Here is a 16,086-nt window from a genome sequence, read left to right on the forward strand (position 1 = left end):
AAAGATATTTAGTCACTATTGATATTATAATTGTATCACGTATTAATTATTGCGTAGGCTATGTCAGGCGGATCTAGCACTATGACATGCTATTTGGGAGTAAATAAACAAATCTGAGGTGAATAGTAACATGACATTATCCATGTGGAATTTGTTGTTTTTGTTTCTTTTAAAATGAAGTTGAGTTTAGACAAAAGATTTAAAAGATTTAGTAACAGTATATTTTATATCTACATCTATCTTCAGTAATTTTATTCGTAAAATTAATGAAAATTTTAATATGATTTTCACGAGTTTCGTGTTTTTCCCCAACTAGAGAGGGGAAACCTAAATCCGGACCGTACCGCAGCTAACGCTATATACTCTAGGAGTACACGCTTTGCTCTACACCGATAATACACACATACACCGCCGCGGCGGAGGCGAGAGAAGGGGAAAAAAAGAAACTCCGCCCAATCAGCCACTGCCACGCGGGCTCAGGTCCCACCTGTCATCCGCACGGACCCACCGCCCTTAACTGGACTGGTTCCACCCCCCTCCGGTTCAGAGTTTTCAGACCGACCGGCGACCGACCCCACCTTCCCTCCGCCTTCCCCGAAGCCACGCTTCTCGAAGCTCGCTTCTCTCTCTCTCTCTCTCTCTCCGGCTCGACCTCCTCCTCCTCCGCGTCCTCCATTACCGGTAGCTCGGAATCCGCCGCCGGCCTCCGACGATCGCCGCCCCCTCGCCGGGCCCGGAGATCCGGATCCCCGCCGCGCTCGGTAAGCCCTGAGCTTCTTCCCCCCATCAACCCCCCTCTCCCCTTTCGGCCCCCAATCCGATTCGGCCGAGCTTGCCGGGCCGATTCCGGTGTTCGCGCTTGTGGGGGCGGCTGCTGGAGCTTCGGGGAAGGGAGCTTGGGGTCTATTTGGCGGCGCCGCGTGGCGGTGGGTGTGGGGGGGCCACCCCGTCCCCGAGGTTGGGGGGTGCTGATCCGCGCACGGGGATTGGGCGTGGGATCCGGCTGGGGAAGCTTGGGGATTTGGGGGAGGGCTGTGCCTGTGCGAGAGGTCGTGGTGCGTGCTGGGTTGTGCCGGAATTGGCTGGATCTCCGGGTGAGATCCGTGAGGAGGGGGCGATGGTGTGCGTGGATCGGCCATGTCGTGCTAGGGGTCTCGTAGCTGCACCGTGGAGCCGTGGTTCTGCTTTGAATTTAGGTAATTCTCGATCGTTCTGTGGGCGATGTAACAGTTGGTGGTGGTGGCCGCTTGGTTTGATGAGTGGAGAGCAATTCTGATTGCTTCATTTTGAGCTTTGGTAGCTTTGTTAGGTTATTGTTGGTCGTGCCATGGATCATGGCTTTGAATTGGTTGTTCCCAGAACTTTGGATCAATTCGGACTGCTGTCCTTTTTCTGTTGTAGCACGGTAGTATACTAGTATGTGTCATTTGTGGGTGCATTTCAGTTGGCGATGCAGGTGGTCTGTTTGGTGCTATAACTAGTCTGAAGGAGATGCTAGTATCTTTGTTGATCGTTGCTCAGCCATATGTGTTGTCATCTGTGGCATGATTAAGCAGATTTGGTGGAAGGTGACAATGAAGTAGATATCTCACTGAGATGTTTGCCGAACTTTATATCCTCTAGTAATTCACGCGTAGTTCGTCAGATTTTGGAAGAATAGAGGTTGTCGCATTTCACCTAGCTTATTGCAACTTGTTTGAGACTAAATGCTGTTGCTGCTTTTGCTGTTGTAGAGCTGGTTGCATATATTAATACAATGTTATTGCATTAATGTAACACGTGCACTGTAGAATCTGGCAACTTCAATTGTTTCCTGATTTATGTATATTTGGTTTACTGAATGCATTTGATGTCTTTGCAAATTATGTTAATTGATCAATACCTGAAAACAATTTTTGGTGTATTAATAGCAAAATATGAACAAAACAAGTTATCACGTACTCGAACATTTACATTGAAATAGAGTGGTGGTACAATTTTAAAAGCCATATGTTTTGTTTGGTAAAAGCTATTATTTTGCAACGTACTCTGGTCATACAGACAACTCTGGATTGTTCTGAAAAATTGATTTCAAGTTCATCTGCTACTTACTGTGCCTTCTATAATGACAGGTATTTGTTTGATTTGAGATTTTCCACTGTGCCTTGGACATTTGAGTTCTATGGTTGCAAGATGAGGCTGTTGACATCCTCTGGAGACATGTTGAACTTGTTAACGGTCTAAAAGTTTGTCACCAGCAGGGTGATGGCGTCTAGTACAAAATCTGACTTGATGTCTGGTAGTCCTGATGGGCATGGATACTTCAGTGGGCAACGTGGACTGTATTCAGCTGCTTCGTTGGAAAGGTCAGCAAGTTTTCGTGAGAGTGGCGATAGTTATGCAGCATTCCCAGTATCAGGTTCATCAAGGTCACCAGCAGTTGACTCTGCTACTCTGCTTCAATCACTTGCCATGGACTTGCGGACAACAACTTTGGAGCCAAAGACATCTCGGTTGGATGTAAAAAAATCAATAAGTTTGATTCTTGGAATTTCCCCTGAAGAGTCTACATCAACTCCATGCACAGGACGGAACTCATCTCTTCCTTTTGAAGAGATTAGACGCATGAAGAATAATCTTAGTGACATCTCAAACAAAGCTAGGTATTATTTTACTACTCTCTACATTGTCTTGTGAGATTAACTTAAGTTGTGCGATAGGGTTGCAAACAACTGCATCACTACGTACTTGATTGAGCAACCATCTGTATTATATATGTAGAGGCAACTTTTATTTGTGATTTACTATTCTTTGATAATGTTTATTGTACCCTTCTAAGGGAAGATTATTGGGGGAAAAAAATCTCAGTACATATGGATGGCTATGTGGACTACATTTGCTTGAAACTGTTAGAACATGTTTTCAATTATGAGTATCTTTGCAGGGAAAGATCTAGAGCTTATGGTGCTGCTGTAACAAAGATTGAGAGATGTTGCCCGAATATTTTGCGGAAGCGTTCCAGAGGAGATGGTTCATCAAATGAACGATCTACTGCATTGTTGTCTGGAGGACTTATATCCAAGATGCCCCCCCAAGGCCATCTAAATGCAGATGACACAGAACTGGTATCTCCGAGAGGAGAAGAGAGGATAAAGAATGCAGGACAGAATAGGAGATTACGCACATCCATGTCCGAGGTTATGCTCACATCTCTATGTATCATTGTAGGTTACTATTGTTGCGATAATGTGATGTTATACTTCTGAATAAGTTAGTTCCGACAATTTTCAGGTAAAAAAGTATTATTGAATCTTACGTAGTATGTATTGCTTGCAGCTAAGCCATAGGCCTGTTTTGGCCTTGCTGTATTTATCTGTGCTTTTCTTTATTGTTGACTTTGTTTTATTCATCTGTTTTTCTTGTTTTAGCATGCAGCCTGTAGCTATTAGTTTTAGCATGTTTAATATGATAAGCATTTTTACTGTGCACATAATCATGATGGTTTGCCATTTCTTAAAACTTTTACTAGTTTGGATTGTTCTTAAAACTGATTACCACAACTTATTACTTGTTTACTAGATGGATGCAAGGACCACTGTTCTGTCAAGGGGACTGGGCTCTACTGATAGAAGTGCAGATCCTGGCAAAGTCACCGGTGGTGGTCCAGCAGTCCCAGAAGAAAAAATTAGGGGGCTAGCAACTGGTATTGATGGTTGGGAAAAGCCAAAGATGAAGAAAAAACGTTCTGCTATTAAGGCAGATGTTTCAATGACTGGTCCTTCAAGAAATGTTGATGTAGACCGGGAGCAGAAACCAGGGATGCAACACAAATTTAATAATGAAGCTAGGGCAAGAATGACAAACTCCCCTAGTTTTAGGTCAGAGATTCTATCATCCTTTTCTGCATGTTTTATTGTTTTGATTCTCTTTTGATGCAGTCCTTTATTCTGTTTGATCTTACATCATGGACAATCTGACCTTGCATATTGCATAGACATGATGATTGAAAAACATATTATCAAGTTATTTTTTCTCCAAACATTCAAACTAAGCAATTCAGCTAATAAGAAAATGATTTGTATATAAAGTTTTACAATCTGACCAGGCGTTTCCTTTCTGGGTAACTTTTATATGGGCAGGTCTGGAACTGTCTCATCAGTCTCGAGCATTAGTAAATCAGATTTACTTTCTGGACAAAATGGGGTTGGGCGATCCTTAAGCAGGAGTGATCAAGACAGTGGATTCCATCCTACTAACAAAAGGGATCGTCAAGCTGTTTTAGATAAGGAAATATCAGCTCCAAAATCTCATAACAAGTAAGATGCGTTCTTTCTCCAAATTCACTATGTTACAATCTTGTCTAAATTCATTGCTTGCCAGTTGTCACAGTAAGCTTAGGTAGTAATTTCCTGCTGCATGTGAAGACTTAATATTTGTACAGTATGTGCTTATTTCTACAAGTTTTTTAGGCCCAGCGAAGATGATGGTGGTGCCAATGTCACTGCAGTACCAAAGGCAAATGGGTCTACTAGGGGACCCCGTTCGAATTCTGGTTCATTACTGAAGTCATCGCCAAACATTCATAGATTGCAAGCTAATTCTGATGATTGGGAACATCCTTCTGGCATGACTAAGCTTAATTCTACTAGTGGATCTGGCAATCCCAAACGTACAAAGTCTACACATTCATTATCCCCTCCCACCCAGTGGGGTGGGCAGAGGCCTCAGAAGATATCACGTTCAGCAAGAAAGTCAAATTTAGTCCCTATTATCACAAACACTGATGGTCAATCGGTATCAGGTTCGCTTGAAAGTCCCTCTATCAATGAAGAGTCTGCCGGATTACCTAGGCGTGCTTCTATAAATTGTTCACAACAAACTAGACGGGGAGATCATGGTCTTTCAACTGGATCTGAGGGTGATGAATCTGGTGTTGCTGAGAAAAAGTTAAGGGACAAAAGCAAAAGGGCTGGGGAACTAGATGACGGGCACTCTGGTTTTCAAAAGATCGCAATGCTTGGCCATCCTTCCAAAAGGAATAAGTTATCTGCTGATGATGATGTTGGAGATGCTGCACGAAGACAAGGAAGGATCGGACGAGGTTTTACTCCAACCAGGCCCAGCACCCCTGCATCAATTGACAAGCTTGAAAATGCTCCAACTACAAAACAAAGAAGTGTTAGGACAGTCACTGAGAGAAATGAAAGGTGATTTCTTCAATTACCAGCATTCCAATCAACTTGTCATTTTTTCTTACTGTGATTATTTTGTTCAGTAAATCTGGAAGACCACTGATAAAGAAGATGTCGGAGCGCAAAGGCAATGCACGTCCTAGACATATAAGTAGCAATGCGCAGTTAGACTCTCCTGGTAAGTTCTTGCCGTACTATTATGTACATGGCTTCCATTCTTTGTGATCATGATGATTTCATACTGTTAACATTTCAGTGCAATCGGAAGATGATCATGAGGAGCTCCTTGCTGCAGCAAATTCTGCTCTAAGTATTGGTTTCACTTATGACATCCTTCCATTTATCTAGATATATTTTTCTGGAACTATTTGAATAATGATTGGTTTATTACAGGATCTGCTAATTCAAGTCCATTCTGGCGGCAGGTTGAACCATTCTTTAGTTATCTGACAACAGAAGATATAGCCTATTTAAGTCAGCAGGTATTGCAGGGTCATCTTATTTTGTATCAGAAGATGTACTAATTTTCTCTGCAGTAGAGCGGTTGGTAGTTTTTGATCAATATTTCATTTGCTTAGATCCATTTATCGGATGACTCCACCGCGAGCAGGTCAATTGAAGGTGATGAAAGTCGGAAGTACAAGGTACTTTATATTACTTTTAAGCACCTTTACTGCAGGAATATCTGAAGTTTGTCTGCTTAGTTATGCAGTTGCAGATAGTTAAACTGTATAGAAGTAGTAGAATGCATGGGGTGGTTGATGGCTTGATGCTCACTTTACCATGGATAACTACTTATTTTCTTCTACTTCTATCTGCTTCTTTCTTTGGGTTCAGTTTATTATGCTGATATTTTTGGCTTTTGCAGGGTAGTCTTGAATACATCTCGCAACCATCAACTCCGGCTGGTAGCAACAAAGATGACCATAGCGCTCTTCAAAATGGGTATACCCTGAATGAGATAGATAATGATGTAGGGATTGCATGGGAGACAAGCTGCATTGAACCTATCCTGGATCAACTTGTCCAAGGAATTGGGGCGCGAGGAGGTGCATCAGTTGGCCAAAGACTTATGCAAGCTCTGATTGATGAAGACAAGGTTGATAATATTACCAACAACATTTACAGAAGTGAAACATATCCATTTGATACACATGAAATTCATTTCGAGGAAGGAGGATGGAAATCGCATTCACAGGGTTATAAGTTGGAGTCTTTAATGAACTTTGAAGCTGCAGGGAAAGGTTCTAATGGTTTGATGTTAGATTCTGATTGGAAATATCATGATGAACTATCACATAAAGGCAATAATGCCATGGAGAAGGCCAAGGTGTGGCCTGAGTTTCAGTACAGTGAGATGTGCTTCAGTGATAGGATCATCATTGAGCTAAGTGAAGTTGGTGTATCCATTGAACCCGTGGTATGTGTTGTTTCACTGTTCAACTGTATCATTCTGTACAACAATTTTTTTTGTTAGGCTGGTATAGAATTTCGCGTTGCTTGAGTTAAACTATTTTTTTTGCATTTCTATGCATGGTTTGTTACAGTTTATTATTTTATTTTAATCTGTTGCTTTTGGGCAATAACCAATTGGGTAATAACTTGGAGATTATCAGAAGAGGCTGATACTAATTCTTCTATCATGGATTATGGAGTATATAAATAGTCCAAAAGATTTAAAACTTCAGGTTTCTTGTCATTATTTAGGTAGTTTGTTGCTTTTTATGGGCTCTGATTTTCCTGTGATTGTTAAAATGCTTGGAGAAATTGGATACTGACCTGATATAGTCTACAACCATATTATATTTGGTAGCACGAGTACACGATCCAAATAAGAATATGAATAGGGGATGACAAATAAATGCTAGATATAGTTGTCTTAGTGTTTAAATATGGGTATTGGCCATTTGGGTTTAGTTCTATATATAGGGATGACAAACTATTGTGCAATACTGGCTCATGACTACAAGCTGAAATTCTTAATTCCATATTTATCTATGTCCTCTTAAGATGTACACAATTTCTGTCAGTTTTGTGAATAAAATGGATCATATATGTTGCACTACATCCCTAAGCACATGATAAGAATAGTTTTATGTCAGTTATCTCCAAGAAGCTTCATCATGAGTATTTTCTTTGAAACATTTGGTTCTTAGGAGTACCATATAAACTTTGAATCTTAACCTGCAACATCTCAATGTTTCATTAAATAGCACATCAAAGTTTTCATAATGTTTTAGCTCTTATTGTGCTACACTGCTATTGTGCCAGCCTGATCTTGCCCAGAGTGAAGATGAAGATATCAATTCCGAAATCTGCAAATTAGAAGGCCAACTTCATAAAGAGGTACTACTTATATTCACTATGTGCGGCTGGATGCATGTGCATGCTCCTTGATCTATTTCACTATTTTCAATATCTGATTAGTACCTGTCACATGCTCCTGTCACAAGAGGGTGAAGAAACCTTAGAGCACATTTGCAGTGAAAGATTCTATAATGTGCCTTTTGGTCTATCTGGATAAGTGAAATAACATGAATAAATTTGTCAAAAAGAGAACACTCATTGTATTACACAATAAATTTCACTGGTCAATGTTGCATTTTCTTGACTTTGGAAAGCCAACAGCATCATTCTTTTGTGATGACTGAAGGGAGTGATGTGAAAATTAATCTTAGTGTTTTTATGATGTGAAAGGTTGTAGATAAGAAAAACTTGCTACGGAAGCTGGATGGCGTTCTTAGAACTAAAAAGGAGTCACAGCACAGGTATTTCACATCATTGTTTTGTTGGGAAACTATTTCTTGAGATTCAAGCCCTTACATCTATGTGGTTACCCTGTAACCAGGGAATTTTCACGGCGTGCCATGGAAAGGCTTTTGCTGATAGCGTATGAGAAATACATGGTAAGTCTTCTGGGCGAGAAATACATGCTGATTGATGTTTCTTGTTTTATTTGTTGGGTTGGGTCAATAGCTAAGGTGCAGTGTCTACTATGTAGTTTTCCTAGTTGCCAACACAGCCTTAACAATCTAACTCTGATTAAGCCTGCTAATGTTCGCTATTTGAGGCTTGATGTCTATATTGTGAATTTTCTTTTTTTTATTAGTAATGATTTCTATTTATCCGTCGAATGTATAATGTCGAGTTTTAAAACTCCTGTTTCTATCTTTCATCGTCTTTCGATATAAATTGCAAATTGTTCAGTGTCAAATACATAGGTAAATAATCGAATTTAGTTGTATGAGCAATTATGTATTACTCCCTCCGTCCTAGAGTAAGTTCATTTTTGGTCCCTCCCATTTGTCCCAAAATAAGTTCGGTTGTGAACAATCATTGCATTGTGAAAGTAGTGTATAAATGCATTGGGACTATATAAAGAGAGTAATAATTGCATTAGGATTTGATGAAGTGGGGTGTTTTCTAGTCTTTTTAGTTTTGTATTGGTATGTGTGGGATGGTTGAAAAATGAACTTATTTTGGGACGGAGGGCCATTCTAAGAGTTATTAATCTGTGGGACAAAAATTTCCGTGCTGTGGCTCCGTCACAATAGTATTGCATTCTGTATTTTCACTGACAATTTAGCACATGCATATAACTTGTATGACTCCCATCCTCCAATTCATGCCTGGCAAGTGGGAAGTGCTTGCATCAAATACTATTAGACACTTGTACACTGCTTAGAGTTAGCCTTATGCCTAGTTTGAATCTGCAACTTGGTTTAGCTTTTCGGTGACACGTAAAACGAGGTAATCCATTACCGCTTGATTAATTGAGTATCAACTATAACAAACTTAAAAATTGGGTTTATTGATTTCTGAAAGAAACTTCTATATATTCCTTTTTTTATTTTTCAAAAAGCGCACCGTTTAGTAGTTTCGAAAGCGTGCTAACCGAAAACGTGGAAGTTGCAGTTTAGAGTTGAAGAAGAGAACGCAGCCTTAGGGTGCATTTGGGAGGAGTTTGGAACTTCTCCCCGCACGGAAAATGAGGTGGCTCATTAGTGCATGATTAATTAAGTACTAGCTAAAAAAATCTTGAAAAATGGATTAATGTGATTTTTTAATACAACTTCCCTATAGAATTTGTTTTGCAAAAAACTGCACTGTTTAGCAGTTTGGGAAGCGTATGCGTGAAAAAGGAGGAAGTAGAAGTTGGGAAAGGGGAGAAAAGAACACACCCTTAGCCTGCCTCTAACCTCATCTGAAAAGGTGCAACTCAAATTACTCTCCAGGGGTTATGAATTGAGCTACCGCATGTATTGACATGACCTCATCTAATACGTTTCATATTTGGTAGTTCAACTCTAATCTCATCTTGAAATCATGAAGCATGTCATATGTGGTAGTTCCACTCATAACCTCATCTTGAAAAGTAGAAATCATAAAGGTCAAGGGAGGTGACATGACAGGAGCCATCAGCCACTACCATGCCCTCCTTGCATGACATGTATTAGGTCTAAGGGGCATTAGGGCATGTCCATCAGTTGAACTGAGCACAATCACCAGGGCTGTGTTCGCCATGAGGAGATTGAGAAGAAAACTCCAACGTTTGCCCCGCGCATGCTTTCCGAACTGTTAATCGGTGTATTTTTTGCCAAAAAAAAAATCTATAGGAAAGTTGCTTTAAAAAATCATATTTAATCCCTTTTCAAGTTTAAAATAATTAATACTCAAATAATTATTTGCTAATGATTCCTCTCGTCTTCCGTGTCATCAAGAGCCCCTGCCATCTAAAATAATTCATACAACAGTTGGGTCTCTACCAATTAATACTTATTATATTTTATTCATTTTAATGGGCCTCAATCTTATCATCAGCATCATGGATACACCTATTTTCTCCTCGAAGTGGGTTCCTCCCTCGTGTATTGTGCCTCGCATCGATGTTTGCAGAGAGACAGTCCCTCCTGTCTCTTCCCCCTTTCTATTCATGTCATCGAAATTGCCAAGCTGGCAGTTTTATTGGCCAGCTATTAATTGCTGTTGTTAACCAGACATTGGGGCGATGGTGACATTTTTAGAAGTATTCTAACAGTTGGATGTTGAAAATAAAATTTGAGACGGTGCAAAAATTAGTAGCATATGTAGAAGTGGACACTCACTAGTGGCAACAGCTGAAATTTCCCATTATAATGTTGTTGCAGTTATGGTGACTTTGCAGTAGCTTTTTAACCTAATTGGAGTCCCTTCTCTGTTTTTTTTTTTTTTTTTTTGAGATGAAACTTGACTCCCTCTACGTGGTAAATCATTTCATATTTTGAATTTATCACACTGACCAGTGCTTTAAGTTCATGTAGTCTTGCATTGTCTGGCAACTATGTTTCTGTTGGGCAATTGATATGTTACTCTGTTGATGACCTTGTTTGCTTTGTGGACTTTAAGTTCACTATTTTTTGATACTTATTAAATAATTGATTGTTGTTACTGTGAAACTACAGGCCTTCTGTGGTTCTTCAAGTAGCAAAAATGTAAATAGAGCTGGCAAACATGCTGCTCTAAGTTTTGTTAAACGAACAATAGCACGTTGCCAGAACTATGAGGAGTCAGGAGCTTGCTGCTTTGATGAGACCCCTTTCAAGGATATGTTTGTATCAGCAACTTCTCACAGAAGCGACCCAGATTCTGCTTCACAAGGTATTATGGTCCCCCAGATAATATTTTTGTGCCTTTTGTGATCTACCGAGCATGCATCTTTCTGTTTTAGCTGAACATGGAGTAAACAAAGCCATACTTGTTTGGGAAGTTATAAAATTCGTTTATGTATATTCTTGTTTTGCCTTGTCTTCGATATTTACACTACTGATCTGACTCTCATTTCATTTTCAGACAATATTACGGTACCAAAATCAGTCCAAAGGGCTAGTACATCAGATGCCTCTCGAGCAAGCAGTCACCTTACGGATCTGTCATTTTCGAAGGAGGATCCCTGGACAAATAATGTAAAACAACGGGAATTGTTGCTTGATGAAGTTGTAGGTAGCATAACAGGAGGAACCCTGAAAACGTCTGGCCTTGGTACTTCCCTTGTGAGCAACACAAAAGGAAAGAGAAGCGAGAGGGAAGGGAAGGGGCACAACCGAGATGGTAGCAGATCTGGGCGCCCGTCATCATCCAATGCAAAAGGAGAAAGGAAGAATAAAACAAAACCCAAACAGAAGACAGCCAACATATCTGCTCCTGTCAGCAGCGCTCTAACTAGGGATCCACAGTCGCAGGCCAAAATAACGCCTTCTGGCAACGGCAGGGACAATACCTCTGCTGCTAGTGCTAGGCATGAGGAACCAGCAAATGCATCGAATGACGCAGAAATGCCGGACTTGTCAAACCTGGAGCTCCCAGGAATGGATGTTGATTTCGGCGGCTGGTTGAATATAGAAGACGACGACGGACTCCAGGATCTAGACTTGATGGGCCTGGAGATCCCCATGGACGACATCAATGAGATTAATCTCATGATATAACCGTAGCTTGTTTATCTACGGGCCCCCCATAGAAAGCTTCCTATAGTGCACAGGTAACAGGTGATTTTCTCAAGATAACCACCAACCCCAGCAAGTTTAACACAAGGCCAGATAGGCTCCAGGTAGTTTTGGTAAAGTTTATAGAGACCTCTTCACATTCCACTCTCCCACTTCCTCTCTGTATCAGCGTGTACTTATGCCTCCCTACCTTGTGCCGTATGTTACTCTGTGGTGTACATATCTATTTTGGTACGGTACGAGGTAGAGTGGCTTAGTTGCTTCATTTATCCAGAGAAATGTGACTCAAAAGGCTGTACATATATGATCGTCATCCCTAATGCTGAAATAAAGCCACGCCAGTTATAGCTTTAATTTACTCGTCACCTGTTAGCTGCGGTCTATATATGATCGTCATCCCTAATGCTGAAATAAAGCCACGCCAGTTATAGCTTTAATTTACTCGTCACCTGTTAGCTGCGGTCTCCCACAACAGTTGGCGCACGATTTCGTTGCTGCCTGTCAGGCACCCTCTTCCCCATCCCAATTTGAAACCACGTTTTGCATGCCTCTCAAGTCTTGTGGGGTATCCCACTCCCACGTACAAAATTGATCAGTCATTGTCTCGTGTTTGATGGTAGCATATTCAAGCGATATATCTGATCATGGTACCATATTCAGGTGATATATGTGCGAGTACATAGGTAGCGTGTTTTTCATTTCTATATGGTTACACGGAAGAAGAATATACACGACCATGCATTGGGGGTGTCCAATATGTTATATGTGAGGAACTGATAGGCAAACAAACGATAAATAACAATAGATTAATCACTGAAGATATAAGATAAGATTTAACGTGGAAAACCCTCCCAAAGTAGGAGAAAAAAAATCATGGGCGTCAGCCAGCAAAATATCTTTACTATATCGGGGTGAGGTTACAACGCCGCACGGCGGCTTACAAGAGGTATATATATATATATATATATATATATATATATATATATATATATATATATATATATATATATATATATATATATATATATATATGAGATGAAACCCTAAAAGGTATTACGATCCGTACAGCGGGGGCTCCGCCCCCAACCCCCGGACGTCCCCAAATGCACAACCAATGGCCCAGCTTCAGTCTCCATTTCGCTCCGGCAGAAGCTGACCTTTATTAAGTGTAAATGAATTTGGATCACAACTCAACACAATAGGCCGATGGTGCTAGCTATGGCTTCAAAACGAGAGTGAAGGAGGGGGGAGGGGGGGGGGGGGTTGTTGCTCCTCCCCAATGGTAATATTAGTAATTGTGGTTACCGAGCGAGGAAAACATGAAAAAAAATCTAATTTTTGTTTTTTTAACTTTGTCGATAATCGGTCGGTTTCGGTTGTTGTGCCTTGGCAATAAGCCTAGTCAGTAGTCACCAAGGTAAGCACACGGTTTCTGACGGTAAATTGTCACACATTTAAGATCAACATATGCTTCTCAATTCTAGTCCAATGGCTTTGCATAAGATGTTAGGAAGTATGTCCATAGTCTAAGAATCAATCGTAACGCTGGTCATTATCAAGACTTCAAACAAGGGTAACAAGCTCAACTGATATGATTGCTAAGTGTGGCTAGCAGCGTTTCTATTAATTTCAGAAGACAGGTTAACGAAATATTGGTTCCGAGGAGACAAGCGACTAAGCGATAACGGAGCACACCCACCTAACCTAACCTCCCCTTCCATTTCAAGTTGTAACGGAAATGGTGGTGAAGTGTGAACCACCACTACCACTAACTCAAAAAAGTCAAAATTGACAGATTGAAATAGGCAGCAGCCCAACCTATTCTCATAGGGTGTGTTTAGTTCACGCTAAAATTGGAAGTTTGGTTAAAATTGAAACGATGTAATGGAAAAGTTAGAAGTTTGTGTGTGTAGAAAAGTTTTGATGTGATGAAAAAGTTGAAAGTTCAAAGAAAAAGTTTGGAACTAAACTCTCCATAGAAACTAGAATAAATTGATTGAAAAAAAAACAGTAACCGAACATATATATAGCCTATTAAAATAGAAACTAGAATGTGGTCAAGTTAAGACATGGCATATTTTAGAAAAATAAAAATTCTAGCAATGTTGTAACCCATTGTCATAAAAATTTGGATAAGAGTAAAAAAACTTAGTACAAATACAATGAACAAGTAAAATGAGGGAAAAAAAAAGAAATGCCATTACAAAATAAAAACATAGCAAAATACTTAGACATAATGGTGAGGACATTGGGACAGGATCCTAATATCCTATATCTTCAACGTTAGAGACATGGGTTTTGAAGGTAGGATCCTAATCACTATGGGCACTTTTGGAACATAGGATTTATAAAAAAATAGGAATAGTATAGAAACGCATATGAAAAAAAAAAGAGGGTTTAAAAATATGGGGAGGTGGGATGTGATGTTTGTAGCTTCGAGCATTGGTTTATCTTAGATTTGGCAAAGGAAAATAATAAATACTCCCTCTATTCAGATTGAATTCTTTTTGGGACAGAGAGAGTAGGTTGCAAGAGCATCTCCAACCGATTGACTATTTTGAGCTCTCAAAATGCTCATTTGGCCAGTCATCTAAAAAATTAGTGAGCCAAATTTGCCTTTCACTCCAACATTCTCTCCATTCTAGCAATGGGACACACACATCAGTCCCTATCTCCTTTTTTCCTCCCTTCTTTGCACAACCTCTCCCCTCACCTATCACCGACGCTCCAAGACAGCATGGGAGAGCAGGCGACAGTTGGCGGTTGACGAGCTCGATGGCGGCAAGCGGATCCAGGCGGCAGCCGGCGACATGGGTGGGAAGCGGCGACGTGAACGTCCCTCGTCGATTCCCCTGTGCCGTCGGTGGGCGGGTAGGTAGGCAAATCTGACGAAGGTGTTGGCGGCGACGGAAATCGGCGGCAACGGTGACAACGTTGCTGCTGCTCGCACTAATGAGAGGCGGAGGCGATGCCGTGGGCTGCGGCTACTCACGCCGACAAGGGAGGCAGCGGGCGGGCGGGCGGGTGGATCTGACGGCGGCGGAGGTGGCAGTGGAAATTGGCATCTGCGGCAGAAATTGGTGATGACAACGACGTTGTTACTACTGCTGCTCACACCATCGAGATGTAGTGGCGACGCCAATGCCAACGGTGGATCCTCAGCTCCATCCCCGTCCGCCGCCGCTGCTCCAAACTGATGCCTTTGCTGTGCTCGGATGAGAAGGCGGAGACACAAAGTGGTGTGGGGCCCGCCATTTGGCCAGTGAGTTTGCCTCTCCACATTTGGCCAGGCAGTGGGGACGTTTGGCCAGCCGAATGGCTTAGCCATCCAGTTAGCAACTTTATTGGAGTATGCTTTTTTGCTTGACTTGCTAAAATTTAGCTTGGAGAGGCATTTGGAGAGACCGCTGGAGATGCTCTAATAGATGTTGAAATTTAAACTTTTTTCTAGTAATGGATTCTATTCTCTTGAGGACATGTCTTCTTGTGTACCATTTTCTTTTAAATTCAATGCAAATAGTTATTTTTTTAAAAAAATTGACAATGTAGAGTGTAGTAACGTCTAGCACTCCGCGAAAAAACCAAGTTCAAATTCAACCTAAACAATGATAAAAAAAGACAAATTCGAATATAAATAGTACTACTATTCATTTGCTGAATTTGTTTTTCTTTTCATGTATCAATGTGTAAGTTTGGACCTATAAGATTTTGTGGAGCACTATCACCTTGTTTAGTTCCAAACTTTTTCTTCAAACTTTTAACTTTTCCATCACATCAAAACTTTCCTACACACATAAACTTTAAACTTTTTCGTCACATCGTTCCAATTTCAACCAAACTTTCAATTTTGGCGTTAACTAAACACACCCATAATAATATAAGGGATTATTCTCTTTTGGGAAAGATTAAGGATGAGAAGAAAAGACTACAATACCCATATTAAATGTGATTCTGGTTGTGGTGAGTGGGTAGTTGAGGGTTAAAATAGGTAGAAATTTAAATTAGAATTGATGGATGTGACAAGCAGTGAAGCAAAATCTCTTATATTGTGAGACTACTAGAAGGGATAAAATCTCTTATATTATGGGACGGAAGGAGTATATATATACATTGTATGACTATTGTCAGTCTTTTTTTAGATTTTTTTCATAACTACTTGAATGATTTTCAGACAAGTACTCAAGGGTTTAAAACAATTTTCCTGTTTTTCAATTGGAATCTATGGCAAAGGAGAATTTTCTCCAGTTCTCCCTAAACGAATAGTGTGAATTTCTATAGGAATCTGATCGTCTATTTCTCCAACAAAATCCTTCAAACCAAACGAAACGACCCTTAAAGCGGTACTCCTACATATTATTGCCGGGAAAAAAAAAGAATGTGATGAACGAAACGAAATGATAACGGCGAGTGCTGCGCGCGCGACGAGGTTTCGG

General features: G+C 40.6%; 1 protein-coding gene across 2 annotated transcripts; it reads left to right on the forward strand.

Moving 5' to 3' along the window:
- The first annotated feature begins 563 nt into the window (after nucleotides 1-563).
- Nucleotides 564-12,007, forward strand: LOC127773191 (uncharacterized). 2 transcript variants are annotated; one of them, XM_052299216.1, is made up of 16 exons: nucleotides 564-761; nucleotides 2,112-2,642; nucleotides 2,924-3,176; nucleotides 3,559-3,857; nucleotides 4,119-4,295; nucleotides 4,449-5,186; nucleotides 5,255-5,349; nucleotides 5,428-5,481; nucleotides 5,565-5,653; nucleotides 5,750-5,815; nucleotides 6,040-6,591; nucleotides 7,443-7,517; nucleotides 7,869-7,939; nucleotides 8,020-8,077; nucleotides 10,613-10,808; nucleotides 11,001-12,007. In XM_052299216.1, exons 2-16 carry the CDS (start codon nucleotides 2,245-2,247, stop codon nucleotides 11,633-11,635), a joined length of 3,756 nt encoding a protein of 1,251 aa, XP_052155176.1. In that variant the 5' UTR covers nucleotides 564-761; nucleotides 2,112-2,244; the 3' UTR covers nucleotides 11,636-12,007. The 2 variants fall into 2 exon arrangements, with proteins under 2 accessions (XP_052155176.1, XP_052155178.1); XM_052299218.1 differs by lacking the exon at nucleotides 564-761 and adding an exon at nucleotides 1,030-1,196.
- The last annotated feature ends 4,079 nt before the right edge of the window (nucleotides 12,008-16,086 follow it).

This window comes from Oryza glaberrima, chromosome 5 (genome assembly GCF_000147395.1).
Source record: "Oryza glaberrima chromosome 5, OglaRS2, whole genome shotgun sequence".
In the NCBI taxonomy this organism is placed as follows: Eukaryota; Viridiplantae; Streptophyta; class Magnoliopsida; order Poales; family Poaceae; genus Oryza; species Oryza glaberrima.